At 31.0% G+C, this 21161-nt stretch overlaps 1 protein-coding gene across 1 annotated transcript in view; it reads right to left on the bottom strand.

Moving 5' to 3' along the window:
• LOC106470005 (spectrin alpha chain) overlaps positions 1-21161 on the bottom strand; it is a gene marked incomplete at its 3' end in the record, with an annotated part of 47256 nt that overhangs the window by 24668 nt on the left and 1427 nt on the right. The window contains exons 2-15 of the mRNA XM_013930525.2: positions 19367-19615; positions 18001-18126; positions 14367-14507; positions 13017-13100; positions 12688-12792; positions 11885-11976; positions 10957-11101; positions 9033-9149; positions 7162-7335; positions 6810-6911; positions 5479-5616; positions 2635-2745; positions 1836-1913; positions 1357-1512 (exon numbers count right to left, since the gene is read on the bottom strand). Coding sequence (XP_013785979.1) covers positions 1357-1512; positions 1836-1913; positions 2635-2745; positions 5479-5616; positions 6810-6911; positions 7162-7335; positions 9033-9149; positions 10957-11101; positions 11885-11976; positions 12688-12792; positions 13017-13100; positions 14367-14507; positions 18001-18126; positions 19367-19609 — 1812 coding nt within the window. The remainder of the gene's footprint in view (positions 1-1356; positions 1513-1835; positions 1914-2634; positions 2746-5478; positions 5617-6809; positions 6912-7161; positions 7336-9032; positions 9150-10956; positions 11102-11884; positions 11977-12687; positions 12793-13016; positions 13101-14366; positions 14508-18000; positions 18127-19366; positions 19616-21161) is intronic.

Raw genomic sequence — 21161 nt, forward strand, 5'->3', positions numbered from 1 at the left:
TACCATTCCAAGCTTTTACTTGTTGTTAAACAAATGTTTAAACAACTCTATTCAACTATGTATCAGATGCCTAGTGTTGGCTAACAATACAGAGAATTAAATTGTGGCAGAATGCTACAAGTTCTTCAAATACCAATAGAATGATAGGTTTATTTTTTTTGTGAGTGTAGAACACTTAAATACACCATTTCAAAACTGTTCTTGGTTTACAACACAATTTGAACTTGGGTTTATCTGTACACAGCATCCTATTGTTTGAAATATGATACCTATTTCAACTTTTTGGTTTGGTTACCTCTCCTGAGCGGTGATGTTTGAGACAACTTCACACTAATATGTATTTTACTGTTCTTAAATTAACACTCGCACCTATACTTACAGTTAGATCATTTGCAAGATTTCTGTGTATCGTGTAAAGAGCATCTCTTGAGTTATTTGAAGTGTTTGGACTTTCTACCTCAACTTCTATTATCTACACATCCTCTCTTCAGTTTCCATACAGTTCTTACTGAAATATAATATTTTGCCTCAATCTATTGCAATGAGTACCTTTCACCAGCCAAAACTTTGATTCCTACATGTTTGTCATGTGGTATTTCTGTCCTGTGAGACATAAGTGCCTCCAGACACTATTGTTGGAAATTGTATGGCTGCCTGAACTTTTATAGGTGTTATGCTAATATGGCATCATCTGATTGGTTGAATGATAGCCAATCATAGTGTCAATTATGAACATGTGACTAAAGTCTGGTGCAGTTCATTTTTACACATTTTATATTTCCACTATTCTATTATGCTTAGTTAAATGTAAAACAAAATTTAAAGCTCCTCTATGTAAAGATAGACTATTATTTCCATAAAATACTGCCAGTATTTTGGGAGTGTATACTACGAAATCTGATAAAAATTACAAGCCAATAGCTTATTCTTTACAGGTCAAGTTACTTATCTCTGTATCTATATTACTGTAAAGTTTGTGAATGTTCTATTAACATAGTTTACTGGAGAGCTGCTTTCCATATTGGTAAAATGTATCTATGTAACACTGAAACTACTCCTGTGATATTTAAAATCAGACAAACATAGCTATTTTCATCAGTAGAGTAAAGGGAAAAGCAACTGTTAATGAAAATGGGTTCTTGTTAAAATATTCTTGAGTACCTGTTAGCAGAGTTTTAAATATAAGAGAGAACAATAGTGAAAAAAATTAATAAAAGCTATCATTCAATAGTAATACTATGTGTATGTGTGAAGCTTACTGAAAAAAAGAGGAAATACGTCTGCTGGGTAATTGCAAAACTTAGTAAAAATTAAAATTTTAAATATGAACTGGTTTACTGAGAAAATATAGTTTACCAAATAGCTGTCATCCATTGCTGTTTTCAGTTTCTCACTGATCCATCCTTTTGTTTCATCACAATCTCGTTCAAACTGTTGGAGACGGTAAGAATCTTCTAACATCGTACGTCGATAATGCCACTTATCCTGGAGTGCTTGCCGACCTTCAAGCAACTAAAATTACAAAGATATAAATAAATTATGCAGGAATTATGTTGGTAAATTTAAAATAACTGTAAAATAGAAGATAAACAAAATTTACACTTGAAAAAAACTATACTTTTCTTGACATTTTATAAATATAAAGAACATAAGACAAATCATATTTCAGAAACTTAATTCTCAAGTTTTTTAAGTTTTATTAATAGCTATTTTATAAACATTTGCTAATACAAGTGTTTAAATCATGTAAGGAAATGATGTTTATATAGCTTTTATATTAAACCGCAAAAAAAAAAAAACTGAAAGTAACTGAACTGTAAACCAGTTTCACTTACAGCTGCTCTTCTTTGAGCTACATCATCAGCAGCATAATGTTGCCCTTCTATTAACTTAGTAGCAAATTCATCGAGAGCCTGTAAATATAAAATGTTGCCCTTCTATTAACATAGTAGCAAATTCATCGAAAGCCTGTAAATATAAAATGTTGCCCTTCTATTAACTTAGTAGCAAATTCATCGAAAGCCTGTAAATATAAATATAATTAGTTATTTAAAAACACCAAAATTTATTACAAACTTAAAATACTGCATATTTTAACCAACAACAACAACAAAAAAAAACTTAAAAAAAAGTAATGTTCACATGCAGTCATATATATATACATATACACTTTCCCATAAACACTAGAGCTAATTTCAGTTCAAGAAAAATCTTTGCCCAAATTAAAAGGAAACTTTTCAACTGAGAATAATTAACTAGCTAATTTTATATGCATCTGGTTTGGAGAATATCAAACAATAGTATAATGTAATTAAATTCAAAAAAAAACTTTTCTGCTTGCTATTGAAAAATCATTATGTGCTCCTGACTATAATTATAGAGTAAAATTATATTAAAGATGAACTCTAACAAAAGCTAAAAAGTAATTAAAACATTTGTTTCGCAAAAATTAAAAATGGGTAGGCACAAAATAACTGATATGGCAGGAGCAATTTTCAGTTTTCTCTTGTTTGATTACATCCTAACCTAATAATCTGATCTAATCACAAGTTAATCTAATGTTTGGTTCGGGTTAACTTAAACGTGACATCTCTAGCAATGAGATGCTCATATATATATAATCTAAATACATACTTTGATCTTCTCTTCCTGAGCTGCTAGTGATTTCTCGAAATCTTCATGTTTCTTAATCAGTGCTTCTACAGAATCTAAGGAATCACCCAAATCTTCATTTTCTAAAAATGCCTGAAATAAAAAAATCCTATATTAGTTCACGTTTTGTACAGCATTTGTTTAGTTAGAGTTATTAGTTTAACTTCAGTTATATCTATTATTACAGTTAACTGAATATAATCTTAGCTATTATTACAGGAAACAAAGTGATGATGACCTTGAAATGTGTCGAGGTAAAAATAACTCGGGTAATGCAGGGCTTTACAGTACTTTCCTTAGGCTAAGCAGCCACAAAAATGTACTCGAAATTACCATTTACTTGCCAAGCCTTGCTATACCTTTCCACACACTTATATGTTAGTAAAATTGATTCTGTATACTGTAACAAAAAAGTAATAACAAATAATTACTTTATTTCAGCCTGTCTTTTACCTGTCTTTTTGGAAAAAAAAAACACAGGACCACATTCATAAAACATTTACTACCACTCTCGATTTATGTTTATTTCCTAATAAGAAAACCATATAATGAAGTTAACAGTGCCATAATAAAAAAACATATAATGAAGTCAACAGTGCCATAATAAAAACACCATATAATGAAGTTAACGGTGCCATAATAAGAAAACCATATACTGAAGTTAATGGTGCCATAATAAGAAAACCATACAATGAAGTTAACAGTGCCATAATAAGAAAACCATACAATGAAGTTAACAGTGCCATAATAAGAAAACATACAATGAAGTTAACAGTGCCATAATAAGAAAACCATATAATGAAGTTAACAGTGCCATAATAAGAAAACCATATAATGAAGTTAACGGTGCCATAATAAGAAAACCATATAATGAAGTTAACAGTGCCATAATAAGAAAACCATATAATGAAGTTAACAGTGCCATAATAAGAAAACCATATAATGAAGTTAACAGTGCCATAATAAGAAAACCATATAATGAAGTTAACAGTGCCATAAAAAGAAAACCATACAATGAAGTTAACAGTGCCATAATAAGAAAACTATACAATGAAGTTAACAGTGCCACAAACAAATTTCATTGTACTAAATTAACAGTTCTTATTTGGAGTTAAATGTTTATTTCCTAATAAGAAAACCATATAATGAAGTTAACAGTGCCATAATAAGAAAACCATACAATGAAGTTAGCAGTACCATAATAAAAAAACCATATAATGAAGTTAACAGTGCCATAATAAGAAAACCATACAATGAAGTTAACAGTACCATAATAAAAAAACCATATAATGAAGTTAACGGTGCCATAATAAGAAAACCATATAATGAAGTTAACAGTGCCATAATAAGAAAACCATATAATGAAGTTAACAGTGCCATAATAAGAAAACCATACAATGAAGTTAACAGTGCCACAAACAAATTTCATTGTATGGTTTTCTTATTAGGAAATAAACATTTAACTCCAAATAAGAACTGTTAATTTAGTACAATGAAATTTGTTTGTGGCACTGTTAACTTCATTGTATAGTTTTCTTATTAGGAAATAAACATTAAACTCCAAATAAGAACTGTTAATTTAGTACAATGAAATTTGTTTGTGGCACTGTTTTAGGGTATTTTTTTAGTTACAGTTATTATGAATGAATATAATTAATTTTCCTTAATAGACCTTTTCATTATTTTCATTACAGTTATAATCAACTAAAAAAAACATTGGGTGCATTTTGTGAATTTTCCTTGGTTGTCTACAAACTATTCTCACAATTTTGGAGACAGTAGGACCAAATTTGGCCTTTAGTAGACTTGTAGTGGCCTTATCTATATGGCATACAGCCCCCCCCCCCACACACACACACACTAAAACATGCTTTAGGGGACAATTAGGCATGATAGAGGTCTAGGAGTAGATGTCCAAAGTTGTTGGGCCCTAATCTTGACATCAGATTTTGTATTTCTAGATCCCTTAGGTAGGTTTGAAACTATGTAAATACTTCTACTCACAAGCTAGTGGGACCAAACCTAGCTGGTGCATATGCTCAAGAACTAAGGGAAAGTGTCCTAATAAGAATTATTTTGAGGTAAAGACCCCTCTGAGGAAGCTAAAACATGCCTGGAAGGTTACCCAAACATGATGGGGATCTAGGAATAGGTATTCAGGGTCACCAAATCTAAATCTGTCATTTAACGTTGTCTTCCTGGTCCCTCCCTCAAGATGGCGGGGGCATTATTGTTCGAAATTTGTGGGACCAATGCAGCTCAGATACATTTAGCGAGTGTCCTAATGGGGTTTATTTTATAATCCACCTTTTTCTTTCACCCAACCTAAATAATAATTAAATATTACACGACTACAAATTTATCATTCAATGTTCAAGAATTTTATAGCGAACACATACAATTCCAATTCTCTGTATCAGATCTATTAGATACATACAAAAACATCTGCATTAACCAAACATTCTACTCCGGAGTGCATTAATCAAACTCTTCTCAAACATGAATATCCCATAATAACTATTCCATGAAAGTAATTCTAACGACAGACCGTAATTATCTTTAAGGTAATAACTACTTAAGTACCGTTGAAATCCTTTTGCATAATATACTTATAATGGTTGAAAAAGTTTAAGAAAGGATTTATACACATAACGTACATTTTGTTTGGCCATCCAAGTATCAGCCTGTTCAGTATCACGATAAAACAGTTAAGGTAATTATGTATCATAACTATTTAAGTACCGATGAAATCCTTTTGCATAATATACTTATAATGGTTGAAAAAGTTTAAGAAAGGATTAACTCAAGTTTACACACATAACGTACATTTTGTTTGGCCATCCAAGTATCAGCCTGTTCAGTATCACGATAAAACAGTTGGAGATCCATACACTGTTCATACAATATTCGACGTTCTTCCCACAAAGAAAGAAGGAGCTGCTTCTCATTGGCTAAGGTTACAAGCTGCCAAAAAATTGTAAAAGTCTCTTTCAAACTATTTAATAATAAATTCTTGAATAAAAGATAGGTTCAGTTCATTAATTTCACACTGTTAGAGAAAACACACAACTAATTGGATAATAAGCCATCTGTTAGAACAATTAAACACAAAAGATCAATACACACTTTTAGCAGGGGCGTTTTTAAGACTTCAAAGTACTCGGTGCAATTTTCGTAAGGGGGGGAGCATTAGTATTGATCGGCTATAAAAATTTTAATTTATTTTCATATTAAAATACAATAAATAAATAGTTTTCCTATATACAGTATATATGTAAATATATAAAAAAAAACAATTTTGATGAAACATCTTACAGTCTGTAATTTGTTATATTACTAAGAGGCCCACGATAAGAAGGGCCCCCTCAGTGCATTGCACCGATGTTAAAAATGCACCCGACTTTTAGATTGTTCATTTTAGCTTTCAACAAACTAAGAGTATGACTAAAAATTAAAGTCACCCATACCAAGCAATTCCTCAACTCATTTGCAACAAACTATCACAAAAGCTGAAAAACGAAAATAACAAACTACGAAAATTCAAGAGTTCAACAAAATGTTTGTACAATATTTGTTATCACAGAAATATATAAAAAAAAAATGCTTCAAGCTTTACTCATGGATAACTAGTATATCAAAATTTGATAAATAAAAATCCTTAAGCTGGTTCAATTAACAGAAAATACCATATCCGGCTTGATCTCAACCTAACATGCTCCACATCTACTGTAAATCTTAATCCACTATGGCTTTATGTAAACTTAAAATGAATCTAATCCAGCTCAAATTATCTCACTGAGGTCTGATTTACTTTATCACGATCTTTACATATTCTGAAAATAATCTAGCATTATTCAAACTAAGATAAAGATGGATCTTAATAATACATATTAATATATTCTAGAACTGATTGATCTATTTCATATTGGATTAGAATATTTAATGTGATTTTTACCAAGCCCTACATGTACATGTAGCTTAATCCATTCCAGGTCACAATATTTAGTAAAAACATCATAAATGCACTTTAAAAATAAACAAAATTTAACTGTAGTATCTAGGAAATAACAATGTTCACTACTGCCAAATAAAATACATTGTCTACAATCACCCAGAAAATTTCAAGGTGAAAAATAAATTATTAACACTCCATCTACCTTTTCTTTCACTTCTTCTGAGGCCGAGTGGTTTTCATTTAACAGTCTCTGTCCCGCCTCAGCTGTGGCATGAAAACTGTCTTCACGGGCATCAATTTCACCCTGATAATTCAACAGAAAATATAATATCACTCAAATTAAAAATTGCTCAGAAAACTTTTAATAAATACTGCTTTTCCAAAGAACCGGAATATATTCTTTTTTTTTAGTAATCTCTTGGAAACAAATATATAAAGAGGCCATAAGTCTTTAGTTTGTATTAATAAAAAATAAATCCACATGACAATTACCCCACCAACCTTCTTTTACTAAACCTTACTGTTATCATCTAAAAAAATTATCGTATTTATACCTTGTGTTCTTGATGACGTTCCAACAGAGCCTCTGCTCCTGCCACGTCTTTAGCCAGTTCATCTGCAGATATTATTGACTTCATGTCATTGATCCATGAAATCAAGTCCCTGAAGTCAGCTAAGAAGTAATGCAGATTATAGGACTCGTCTAAACATCTACGACGTTCTTGAGCCTGAAGACAAAACAAAAATCAGATTATACATTAAACGAGCTTACATTTCAAACCATAATTTTATTATCATTGCCAGATCTTAAGCAAACAGAAGTTATCTTCCATGGCCAACGAATATCATCACTATTTAGGAGTTTTTGGAACGTTAAAACTAAGTTTTAATTAGTTTTTTTAAATACAAATTTTTAGGTTCTTAACCCTAGCTTTTCTACCATATATACAGCAAATAATGGTTGGAGATGGCTTGAATGGGTAATGAAGAAAAACTTTAGTATAAGTTTAACATAACAGCAAATGTACAACGTTTCGACAAGATTTTGTCATCATCAGTTTTTCTTCATTACCCATTCAAACCGTCTCCAACCGTTATTAGTCTCAAAGTGGGTTCCTTGTCATCGGATATAAGAAATGTTCTAAGTAATTGAAAATTTTGTTTGAAATGTCTTTAAAATACAAAAACTTCATATTTCAACCTCCAGTCTGAGTTTAAAAAATATTTAATGTACCAGTTATTCCAATTAATGAAAACAATAGGTTGTATATTTAAGTAAAAAAAAAACATGTTATAAAGATTTGAAGTTTCCCAGAAGACTAGTTGATATGAAAGGCATAAGTACCACAGAAAAACTTTAAGGCATAACCCTAAAACTGCATAACTTAAACTCCTCCTCCAGTGAACAATGCGTTTGAACCCTAGTTGTTCATAACTGAATGACAAAACACGGAATTAAAGAATTTCAAGAACTGTTTTCATAAACTTGATTTTAGTCCGAAGTGATGTTTTATGAATAGATAATTGAAGAGAGTTTTTAATAAATATTTTGGAAGGACACCCCTGTCATCCACCCCCAACATTCCCATTTCTGCCAGTTTATCATCTAATCCTTTCTTTCTTTCTTAAACATCAACATTAAGTTATCATGTAATAAAAAATAACAATTTTACTTCGCTAGTAATGGCTAAGCCACGAAAACACAAGAGCTTTTCCCTACAAATATGTTCTATTCAGGGGAAAAAAAAAGAAAATTAAATCAAGTAAAACGTAGTCAAATAATGAAAAACAGTGAAACCTCTACTCTCGTTTGTGAGGTGAGATGAAACATGATTAAATGAACAGTGTGAGCTCCATATTGACTACTTAAATCTGAATGATGTCAAAATCTACTACTCAAAATTTGGATAAATCAACAGTATATGTTGATATTCACTACTTAGTATTTGAATATGTGTACAGTTTGATGTTTGTATATACTAATTAATGTCTGAATATTATCAAGGTTTTATATCCATATTTACTACTTAAAATATAAACAAATATAGAGTTTGGTGTCCGTGTGTGCTACTTAATATATAAATAAATGTGCACTTGAATATTGTAAGTTCTTTGATATGCTCATACATATATACTCTTGCCAGTAGTGTTAGTTTGAATCAATACTGTCATCATGTGAAGTCATTCAATTTATTCTCTTACTTTTTAAGTAGAAAACCTTTCACTTTAACATTGTAATCACAATCTTGATTGAGAAGAATTTACAACAATAACCTTACACTTTTGTTCTTTACTTATTGATCTTCAAAGTTTAGAATGTTTATTTTACAGGAAACACCCTAATTAAATTTAACTTTGTATTTTAAGTCCATAGACTTACCACTGACCCACCAGGGGATTCGTCTTAATATAACCTTTACCATACCTTGGTTTTAAGCTCCTCCCAGTTTGAAACAATTTCAGCATGTTTGGACTGAATCTCATCAGCATGGTCCTTGTGACTGTTACACAATCTATCAGCTTCTTGTCCTAATGTTAGAACCTACAAGAAAATAAGTGACATACTGCACAGTGATCAATTTAACATCTAATAAACTACACTAAAAGCCTAATAAAGAAAGCTAATAATCACTATAATGGTTCTATAAAAACATGTTTCAAATAGTTTATAATTTAATTTCTCCTTCTCCCATAACTGTTTGTTTTACTAAACAAAACAATAGCTTTTCTCCGAGATGCCTCAATTGTTTACAGTTTTCTTGTATGAATAAAATGTAAACACACACACAAGTAAAAGGCTGTTGATTTAAAAGATGTTGAGAACAAAAGATTCATAGCATTGTGTGTAACACACATACATTATAAGTAAATATTTTTCAGCCTTCATGGAGCAAAAAGCAAAACTTTACGCATGGGGCTTCAGAAATGTAATCTTGACCAGGACAAAGTGAATCACTGTTGTAAGCTATGACTTTGGACCCCAGTCATTGTAACAAAAATATTCAGTGACATAGAAAAGAACTAAACGAGAACACCTCTGGAAAACACATTTATTATGTCTAGTGGGATTTGGACAAACATTTTGTTTTACCTTTCTTAAAATCAAATTTATTTCTCTCTTTGTGATAACAAGAGCTCTTTATAAAGTGTAAATAATGCCAGAAAAAATAAAACTGATTGACCTTTTGTTATATTTAACTAAAAATTAGTTGTTTTTTCATGGCTCACGTGTAGTTGTTTAACAAATGAGGATGTAACCTTTGTTCCTACAAACAGGGTTGTAAATATTTGTTAATCGCAAACTAGCCAGTAATCTTTAATAAACATGACATTACTGCACAGTCACAGTTTATAAATTCCTTCACGTATAATACCATATGTTAATTAATTTTTTATGTATTTCTTTCATTGTTCAAACGTAACAGAATTAAATTCATGGTATGGATACATGTTTACTTTCTCCGTTTGTTACTTCAGCCCGACCAGAACTGCATGTGGTAGTTTTGGTGGTGAAGCAGAGTAGTTCATGTTTGGTCAAGACACATCTAGATTTAATAGCAAGGAAGAGGGGTGAGAATAGGCACCCAGCTCGTGGTTGGGTTATGGGTGTAGTAGTCATGAGTAAGTTTATTCAATTCTGCATATCTGGTATTAGATAACTGTAAGAGTCAGCTAAATATTACAGGAAATTTCTTGTGGCAGTGATCTACAACATATATGGAATAGGTGGCTACCAATCTAACTTTTTAAGCAAACAAACAGAGCAGAATTTGACCTAGGATTTTTAAATATCCTTTGATGAAAAATGACTCACCAGTGTGCAACTCTAACTCACCAAGGACACGTAAGTATTTCAAGCTGTCTATAAATATATATTTTTCATTTGTTTTATAGTTAAAAACTTTTTACTAAGTAAATATTAGTCTAAAGAAAGACAACTAAGCCTTTTTAAGATACAGCAGCAAAATTAATTGAATATTATTATTCATAAGTTCTTGAAATTATTTTATGATAAATCAAAGATAAGACATCTAATTACCAATTCTAGAAAATACAAATGTAAACATTTTCTAAATTAACCAATTAACTGCGGCAGGAGCAGCTCAGTTACCATTTTCTGACTCACAGATAAAACTGAGTTGTCATCAATCACAATAAAACGGTAATTTTCGTCATTCGTATAGAGTTATAGTTATATACGTGCGACTGATGGATATTTCCGTCATTCGCAGCTGAGCCATAGAACTTCAATGATGGAAATATCCATCATCCGCAGTTAATGGGTTAATACTTACTTTGTGAGTAAGCCAACTACATACAATTAATAAAATATTATGTTTCACAATTACCTTGTCTTCTAAAGCAGCTAAGTCTCTTTCCATTCCTTCATGTTTTCTCTGGAGAGCCTGAACACTAACAAGATCCTTGCCATAATCATCAGAAGAAAGAACAAGATCTTTCTCAGATATCCACGCAATTGTTTCATCAGCATCTCTGAAAAAAGTATTAGAGAGCAGATTATAACATCGCTATTAAAAAACAAAATTAAGCATTTTTAATTCTGTATGCAGAGAAGTACAGGGTAACAACATGAAGACAACTACTGTAAAACTAACAGTAAAACTACCATCACGTAATATAACAAGTAAAAATAAAGTCCACATTATTACATTCACTTAAAAACTTATTAACATGTTAACCCTAACTTTGTGTTTTGAAAATATAGTTTTAGAATTGTCTTCCCGGAGAACTTAAAGATCAGAACTGAATAACATTAAAAAGTTTATGGCTATTGCCAATGTAATGTTAAAATACTGTTGTTATAATATAATTGTTTTCTAGAGGGTGCTTGATATTGTAATAATTGAGAAGCTTCTTGTAATATCTAGAGACAAGGATATATTTTTCATAAATATGAATTAATGTGAAGTATTCAATGAGTAATGAATGAAATATCAATGATCACTGAATGAGAATTCAGTGAGTTTATGAGTTAAATGTCAGAAAAGTTGTACATAGTTCAATGAGATTTCATTAAAGATTAGTAATGAAGTCCTGTAAGAAAGTTAATTTAAGCGTTAGAATCATTGACCTCAGAATTTCTGTTGAAACGTGTTGTGCAATTAGGCCTACAACTACAAGTGAAAGTAGCTTGTAACAATCATTAAGGAAGAAATAAATCAACTCGTTGTTATTACATGGACTGGGTCTACTATTATTTATACCAAATAGTTTAAAAGATTTAACTTTATAAAGCTATAATTAATATATTCATACCTATTAAAACGTTGAATTTCATGAGCACCAAATAGTTTTTCTTGTCTCAATAAAGTCAAGGCTTTCAGTCTCTCCCATGCTTCATTCAGTTCCTAATAAGAAGTATATAACAAAAAATACAAGAAAATAAAACACAGTCTAAAGAAAAGCAAGATAAATTTGTTACAGGTACTGAGGGACAATTTTTTTTTGGGGGGGGGTTAATGCAGAAACAATATTTTCTTGAGTTTCAGACTAAATTAGCAAAGTACTAATTTCACGATTAATTAAATTGAGCAAAAATATTTCCATATTACTTTTTAAGCTTAAGAATTAATTATTATAAACATTTTTACAAATTGACAAGTTCCGTTTGTTTTCCTGGAAAAGTGAATCTTCAATGATATTCACTTGTCAAATTATACTATTTTTAAAATAACAATGACTGTAGACACAAGAAAGCAACATTTAATTTTGTAAGTAGGATACATCTAAGCCTGTCGTTTATTTCAAAAGATTAGAAAAAGATAGAGAAAGACAAGACTTGCATGGTTGTTTGAAATTTCATAGATTGAATGTCATATATTATATTCTCATTTCAGATGAGAAAAAGTAATGCTGTTGGATTTTAAACAATACAAAATGATTAATTACAAGTTATTTCAAATAAATAAAAAACTATTGAATCTTGCGACAAAGTAACTTAAGCCTAAGTTGCATGGCTGTACAGGCTATACCAGAACAGAAATCCTAGTAATAAGTTATTATTTCCTAAAGGTTTTCATACATTCAGCATGGTTATAGCCATAAAAATTTCATCTCACCTCTTTTTTCTTTTGAATACCTTCCACTTCTGGATGTCCCTCATTAATTAGTTTGTTTCCAAGTTCATTAACCTCTGTTACTCTAAATTCTTCATTGGCCATGTCCTGTAAAGGTCAAAGTATACAAGTCACAATGATCACTGGCAACAGAAACAAAAATGATAGGTTTAATTATATTGTAATATACAAATTTAAAATCAAAATACATATTATTAAAAAAGCCAAGTCTACCTACGTATCACAGTATAAAGCACTTTATGGTTGTAAGTTAATAATAAATTTGAAATTTGTATAAGCTTCTACCCAGACGTACTTATCACCTTACTCACCTTCTGAAACTCGTCAAATTTTCTTTGTAAGACTTCCACATGCTCTAAATCTTGTCCAAATTCTTCTGTTGTGACAAAAGTTTCCTGGAGCAAATAAATAAAGAAATAAATAAATATATATATATTCACACACGTACATATAAAAATTTGAACCAACTATAATGTAAAGTGATTAATACTTGAAACAGTTGTACTTGATGAAACTCCATAATACAGAATTGAAGAAAACAAGAACAACTGTACGTTTCACAAGTATTTGTTTATTACTACCATGGTTTTGCTTAGACGATGCCCATTGGATTAATAAATGAAATATCTGAGAAACATGCAACTGTTTTTGTTTACCTTAAGTCTGTAATGTAAAATTTTAAATAACTATACATTTCAAGACTATCAGGGGAATCAACAAGATTTTTGGTCTCTGAATTCTTGTGTTGAATGATGTTTGTTCGTAGTTTAAGCACAAAGCTACACATTGGGCTATCTGTTGACTGTCCACCATGGGTATCGAATCCCAGTTTCTAGCTTCGTAAGTCCACAGGAATACTATGTGCCACTGGGGGACATGAAGATGAGAGAATACAAGTTTATGATTTGGAAAACAAAGTTTAGCTGTAGGGTCTACTAAGAACGTTTTGTCATTTAAACAGGGTGATTAGCTTATGGAATAATTTATTGCTATTGGCAGTGGTAAAGGTCAGCACCTTAAAATACTGAAATCAACAGGGAATTTCATGAAAAATGTTAGTGTTTTTTCAGTTTCTAGTCCTCTTCAAAACCTGGTAGAACAGCATACATCTTGATTGATTACATAACCAAAAAGAGTGAAAATTTCTAAAGCTTTGGCATTATATACCAAACACTAGTTATAATGTTTAAAAAAAAGTATTTATCACTTTTAAAATTTAGTTAACTTTTAAATTTAATGAGGTGGGTAACTTCAGAGCTCCAATGATTGGATACAAACCACAAAAGAAAACCAATATATTCTTACATGTTCTTTCTTAATATTCTAGGAAATCAGTTTATAATAACTAACATTTTCAAAACTATTTTTAAATTTGTTTTTGTAAACGAATGTGCTGGATTTCCACTCAGACTACATAATTGCATTTTGACTCATTGTATGATAAGCTTTGAGTGCTAAGACTGTTTAACTGTAATAAATTTACCATTCAATGTCTTCAAAAGTAAAAGTATTAGGACTTGTCATAAGCCCAGCACACAACTCCTCAATTTCTTCACTAAAATACATAAAATCAAATAGCTAGCAGTACATTAATTGTTTATCCCAACAAAATAAATTCCATACTTCAATTCTACAGAAGATCAAAATTTGTGATCACCTACTTTATCGTTAATCCAAAACATAACTTCCTCACACTGTCGAAGAAACTGAACAAGCTTCAAAGCTTGCTGGAGCTTAATGCCTTTATCAGCAAGGCGAGACAAGAGAAGTTCCCAGAGTCGATGCAATTCTTCCAAACGTAGCTGTGACACAAATGAATAATTTAACTTTCATGTAAAGAAGAAATAATTGTTTAAAGCCTTGAATGCAAGTCTACTTAACTTATTGAACAAAAATATAAAATTAAGAGCTATTTTTGATTAACCACCAACTTTTATGTTTACTTATGTAACTGCAAGAAAATATCTCAAAATATTTCCCATAAGGCTTCAAATGAACAATAAATTTTCTCAACCTTGAAACCAATTTTTTAAATAAAATTTAAATTATTACAGAGAGGAAATTGATACACTGCAAGTTATCTAAAAGTTCTAAATTCTTAAATTTTCAGTTTTTGAGTCACACATTCAAGAAAGTTAATTACAAAGATTATTGAAACAGGCCATAACATTGATAAATTTGAACTACTTTGAACAATGATTCAAACTCGTTACATTAATGTCTTGAAATATGCATATGTAATTACACATTTATACATTTAAAATGTTGAAAGTAAGATACTAAATTTGGAATGGTATGAGACAAAATATTAAAAACTATGTGTTATCATGTTATGCTTACCAAACTATATCGTTCAATAAAAAATAGGCTGCAGGATTTATGGAAAATACTAAAATAATTGAACCGTATGAGATAATGGAGTAGACATTATGGGGCCTTACCCTAAGTATAATACTGAGAACAGTTATTTTTTGGTTATTAGAGATTATTTTAACAAACGAGTTTAATGTTAGACAAGTCAACACTCAAGTGATTATGAAGGAAACAGTTACCGAATTCATTTATAGGTAGAGTATTGCACAGATTATTGTATCAGATACCCCAATTTGTGTCTCGTGTGAAGACCAAAACTTGTAAAGTCATGGAAATTAATCATCTTTTTACAACACCATACCATCCTCAGAATAACACGACAGAACAAGAAAAGAGAACCACAGACAATACATTTACATTCATAAGAGTCATTGAAATTAGGATAATCATAAACCAGAGTTTTCTTTTTGTCATTAAAACACATGTTCATACGTTTACAAGTTACACAAACTGTGTCTAGAATATAAAATCTTCCTTTCCTGGGATCATCTGACTGACTATCCTGCTAAACCTCAGACTAGAGAAGAGGAGAATACTGAGTCGCAACTAGTTCTTCAGAATGCAAGAAACAGTGAGCCGACAACTATAAGCTAAGCACAGTGAGACAACAGTGAGCCAACAACCAGAAGCTAAGCACAGTGAGACAACAGTGAGCCGACAACCAGAAGCTAAGCACAGTGAGACAACAGTGAGCCGACAACAATAAGCTAAGCACAGTGAGACAACAGTGAGCCAACAACCATAAGCTAAGCACAGTGAGCCGACAACCATAAGCTAAGCACAGTGAGACAACAGTGAGCCAACAATCGTAAGCTAAGCACAGTGAGCCTACAACTATAAGCTAAGCACAGTGAGACAACAGTGAGCCGACAACCATAAGCTAAGCACAGTGAGGCAACAGTGAGCCTACACCCATAAGCTAAGCACAGTGAGCCTACAACTATAAGCTAAGCACAGTGAGACAACAGTGAGCCGACAATCGTAAGCTAAGCACAGTGAGCCTACAACCATAAGCTAAGCAAAGTGACTTACAAAATAAATGATATGGTATTCCTACAGACTCACTCTATATCTTCTGCAACATATAATTTCACTGCAATCAATACTTGATCCAAGATAGAACAGATCTTTTGAAATTACAAGAGATTTAACTCCAATGAACTAAAAGATGGAACAACTTGATTTCATGCTTCTAATATAAAAAAAGCATGTTTTCTTTACTTCTGCGGTTCACAGTGTTGGACCTATAGTGATACTGATCAGTGGCATCCAATACAGTTAAGTTATGTTGACTACAGCAGACTTGTAACGAGACAGAGAATTCCTTCGATTACTAAGATGGTTCCCATTCCAGTTCCTGATCAGTCAATGGATCCTGCTAATGATTTGCTCCTACTCAAGTTGGACAGTGAATGTTACCTCCCGAGTTGACTACCAAAGGTTAACTGGTTTCCCTAATACTATGTAGAAATAGTAAACTGTTTCAGTAAGCCAACCCAGAATTGGAGCGATGAGAAGACTAGACAGACTAAGATATGTGAAAAGAATAGCTTTTGTAAGCTTCTGTACCTAAACTGTTTGTTGTTCCCAGTTTTGGTATAGAGAGAATTTTATATAACAAAATAAAACTTAGGAAACATAAGAAGTTAATGCTACCATCACATTTTTTAAAAAGGAGGAGAGATTTATTTGTAGTTAATATTTTGTTCATTGTTTGTGTATTTTTCCTTGAATTGTTTGGTTCCGCTATATTTTTATTTGCCTTAATTGCTAGCTTACTTGTCTCCTAAAAAACAATGTTGTTTTTATATATTAAGACAAATGTAATTTTTCATTATTTTTCACTATGGATAAGATAGTTTATAAGCTCAATTTATAACCGAACTTATGTAGTGTCAAATAATGTGACAAAAACATAATACACAACATGAAAACAACCATAACACTTCATACAAGTAGTGGCCAAACAAATGGAAAAACCAATGTAATCACTTAATAGGGTGTTGGGCCACTACGTGTGGCCAGTACGATCTGTACGTGCCTAGTTGATGGAAGTGGAAAAACGCCATCTCGGGCATTGTTCTGGAATATCTCATACATGCTCAATTGGATTCAGATCTGGTGACTGAGAAGGCAACGATATACGAATAATGTCAGTGTCATGCTCCTCAAACCATTGGGTGACTAGTCATGCTCTGTGGACAGGGGGCATTTTTATCTTGAAAGATAGCCCTTTCTGCAGGACAGAAATGCTGTAACATGGGGTGAAGATGATCACTTAGTACCATTAAGTAATGATTGGCATCGACCTTGCCGTCTAATGGTATGAGTACACCCAAACTATGCCAGGAAAATGTATTTATTCACAGATCTAAACATGTATATGGATGATAAGGAAGTGATCTGAACTATTCTGAAGGTTTATAACTAGTGGCTCCAGGGAAAATATCTTTAACAACAGAGACAAGAAACAAATTTGATAAACAGGAAGCCATGTTAAAGCTTTAATAAGGAAGTAAATGATATTAATTTATCACATGTAAAATAGTCTAGTCATATACAAGTACATTATGTAGGATTACGTGTATATTCTAATATCCTACCCAGTGTTGTAATAACTGAATCATCACTTTTGACAAAGAACATTAATATATAATACTTCCAGGTACACTTTCCACTAGTAGCAAATCATTTAATCTTAGTAAGGTAAATTAATGTTTAAATTAATGCTAAACGTCTTTAACAAAAGCTGAACACAAACCAAAACTGTTCTGTTAGGTATATGTAGTTTACAGACGTTGGTTAAAAGTAAATATAATATATTCATAGTGAGGTTTATATGGTACATAAGACTCAATAACTTAACAATTATCATTTGGTGATCGAGACAAAAACATTTTAAGGTACGTAAATAACAAATACCTTTATTATATCTGACGCAAAGTGATTTTTATTAATCATGTCTGTTCCAGTATTATCAAGGACAACAATGGCATTGCTATGTGCTGAAACTTCTGCTTCAAATGCTTGATGCTTTTGTATCTTAGCCTATAAAAAAAACAAGAAACTTTAGGATGTTACTTCATATTACTTGCTTTCTCATTCGATGCGATGTAGTTTATACTATAACACAAAATGCAATCAAATTATTATCTGAACAACTCAGTAAGATGATTTAGATATAAAAACTCTTTATAAGGTACTGATCTTTTTATATAGTGAAAATTTTGTTACATGCTAGCAACTTTCCCATTTTTAAGTGGTTAAAACATCTTTTTTGTTAAAATGCATAAATTATTCAACATTACTGTAATTACAAAGACTAATTATCCTATTAATTCATACAGTTAATTATTTTCTGGTTAAAGCAGGAAGGAATGATTACTGAACCTTGTGGTTAAAATATAATATACATATAGATAGATTCTCACTTAACAAGTTTACCAGCACTGGTTCTTTATGATATCTTATTAGCTTAACTTTGTTAGGATGTCTTATGCACATGTAAGTACTGTAAGTTAATAGTTATATACAATCAAGCTATGTTTATATTAGTTTAATAAGAAAAACTTCTGTTAATAATTTTACATCAATGAACTTGCCAGTCTCAGATTGTAAGTGTGTGTAAATATATATATATATATATATAAACAATATTCAACAGTTAAATAAATATTAACATAAAAATAAAAATGCTGAGTTAGAGGAGATCTAACTGAGATGTTTAAATTGTAAGGGAACTTAATAGTGTTGATGCATCATCTTTTTTCATAATTAACAGTGAGAATAGTAGGACTATGGGACACAGATATAAATTTTGGCAGAGTAGGAGTCATCTTCAGCTAAGACAGTTTTATTTTTCTAAAAGGGTGGTTGGCCTTTGGAATGGGTTGCCTTCAGATGTTGTAGGGCAGTAAATTTAAGCAAATTTAAGAGAAAGCTTGATAGATATATGAATGATAAGGGGTAGCTTTAAGAATTAAAAAAAAAATTATTTATTAACAGTTTTAGTTTAATTTTGCATTTGGGACAGCCAAGATTGACCAATAGGTCCCATGTTGTCCCAAAACATTATGTCATGTTACCCCACATTTTAGCCTGTACCCTGGTGACATTTTTAATTTGTGTAGAACTTTTTTGTATTAATTGTTAAGGCTTGTTTTCATAATATATATATGTGTGTGTGTGTGTGTTTGTGCATGTATGTAACAATCCAGAGAGCACTTAAGGGTGCAATTTTATGACATCAACGTTGCCATCTGTAGAATTAAAAGATAAAATTATAAACCTGAAGATTTGTTGGGTCTTTGTAGCTTTCATCTGAGGCTGCTTGAAGTTTTTCATTTATCCAAGACTCGAGTTCATCAGCATCACGTTTGAAGTACTGGAAACGGCGTGAATCTTCAAGTCTCTCTCTTTTAATTCTTGCTTCAGATTTGAACTCAACGTATCTTCCCAAAACTTGTTCTCTTCTTTCTTGAATGTCTTCGACTGTTTCCAGAATTTTGACATCTCTTGGTTGGGAGTCCATGGTTTCCTAGATACAGTTTACATTATTTCACAATTAAATTTATTTGTCGCCTTTTGGATTTGTTTTTAAAACTCTAAAAACACAACATTTATTTACAAAAACTGCAAATATAAATAATAAAGTTGGAATTTCTTATTTATCATAATATTTCTAACTATAAGATACTTCTTACAGTTTGGTGAAATCATCTTGTTCTGTAATAAATATAATTAATAAAATATTAAATATTTTTGGTACTTTTTTACCAAATTCATTGTCTTTCAGCATTTAAACAAATGAACAATGAACAAATGAACAAATGTAGAGAGATTTAAAATTTACACAAATACTATTTATTCATTTAATGTTTCTTATCATCATAAAAGACAAAATTTCAAATAGTATAATTTAGATAAAGGGAGCATAAAATTAATCAAGTTATAGACAGTTGTTGGTCAATCAGATAGCATTTAACAAAATTATCATTAGAAAGAGCTTTTAATAGTTTCATATCAATAGTTAAAAAAATTATATAACAGAACAATGTCACCTAAATAATCACATGCGTAACAATAGTGTAAAATGTTTTATAATAAAATTGCACATTTTTTATTTATACTCTTTAAGTAAGTTTTATAAAAAACATTAGCTAAAGAAATTAAGGACTCTGACATACACATTAAGAAAATTCATATTACAGTTAATTAAACATTTTCAAAATTACTGTATTGGCCCGATTATAGGGTGATCTCAAATATAAGGCGATCCCATTTTCAGAAAAAATGGGAAAGAAAAATAATTGAGTGTAGTAACGTCTTTTTTTTACGTCAGCAAAATCAATACTATAACTGAACAGCCTGCAGGCGGAGTAGTTGCAAGAATTAGCAATGACCTGGAGCAAACATCTGACGCACATGCGCCTGTGGTCGGCCAAGATTACAAGCGACTATGAATTTTACAGCCTAATTATTAATCAAAAAACATTGCCTTATAATTGGGCCAATAAAGTATTGTATATTAAAATATTTCTTGAATTAGCTCTTAAAATTAGTTTCATAAATTAATTACGCATAGAAATTTACAATAAAAAGATTTTCTGCCACAAGGGCTTTTTCTGTGAAATCCCCCCCCCCAAAAAAAAGAACTTTAGTTATGAACTTAAATATTGTTTATAATAATATAAAATTATAAAGTTTATGATAGTAATTTTTTTAATTTCCTCACTTCAAAATGTACTTGTAACTCTGAAATATTAATATAACATAATATAAACTATGGACTATTTAATCCTTCAAGGTTGTCCTTGCACATCTACTGTTAGTGAAAGTAAAAATTTAAACCCAATTTTTTACTTTTCAGGACATAATCGATTCCCCTCACTATTGTAAAGCACTGACCTTCACTACTGCTCAAGAAAATTCATTCCTTATGTCAGCCACCCTGTCTTAAAACTGGCTTAACTACAGCCTAGCCTATCTATTCCAAATTAAACTTCTGTTCTCATCTTCAGAATACAACACAAAAGAATGATAGGACTTTATCCTTTCAATCTCAAGAGGAAACAGGTTAGGAA

Source organism: Limulus polyphemus, unplaced genomic scaffold, assembly GCF_000517525.1.
Source record: "Limulus polyphemus unplaced genomic scaffold, Limulus_polyphemus-2.1.2 Scaffold3768, whole genome shotgun sequence".
Taxonomy (NCBI): Eukaryota; Metazoa; Arthropoda; class Merostomata; order Xiphosura; family Limulidae; genus Limulus; species Limulus polyphemus.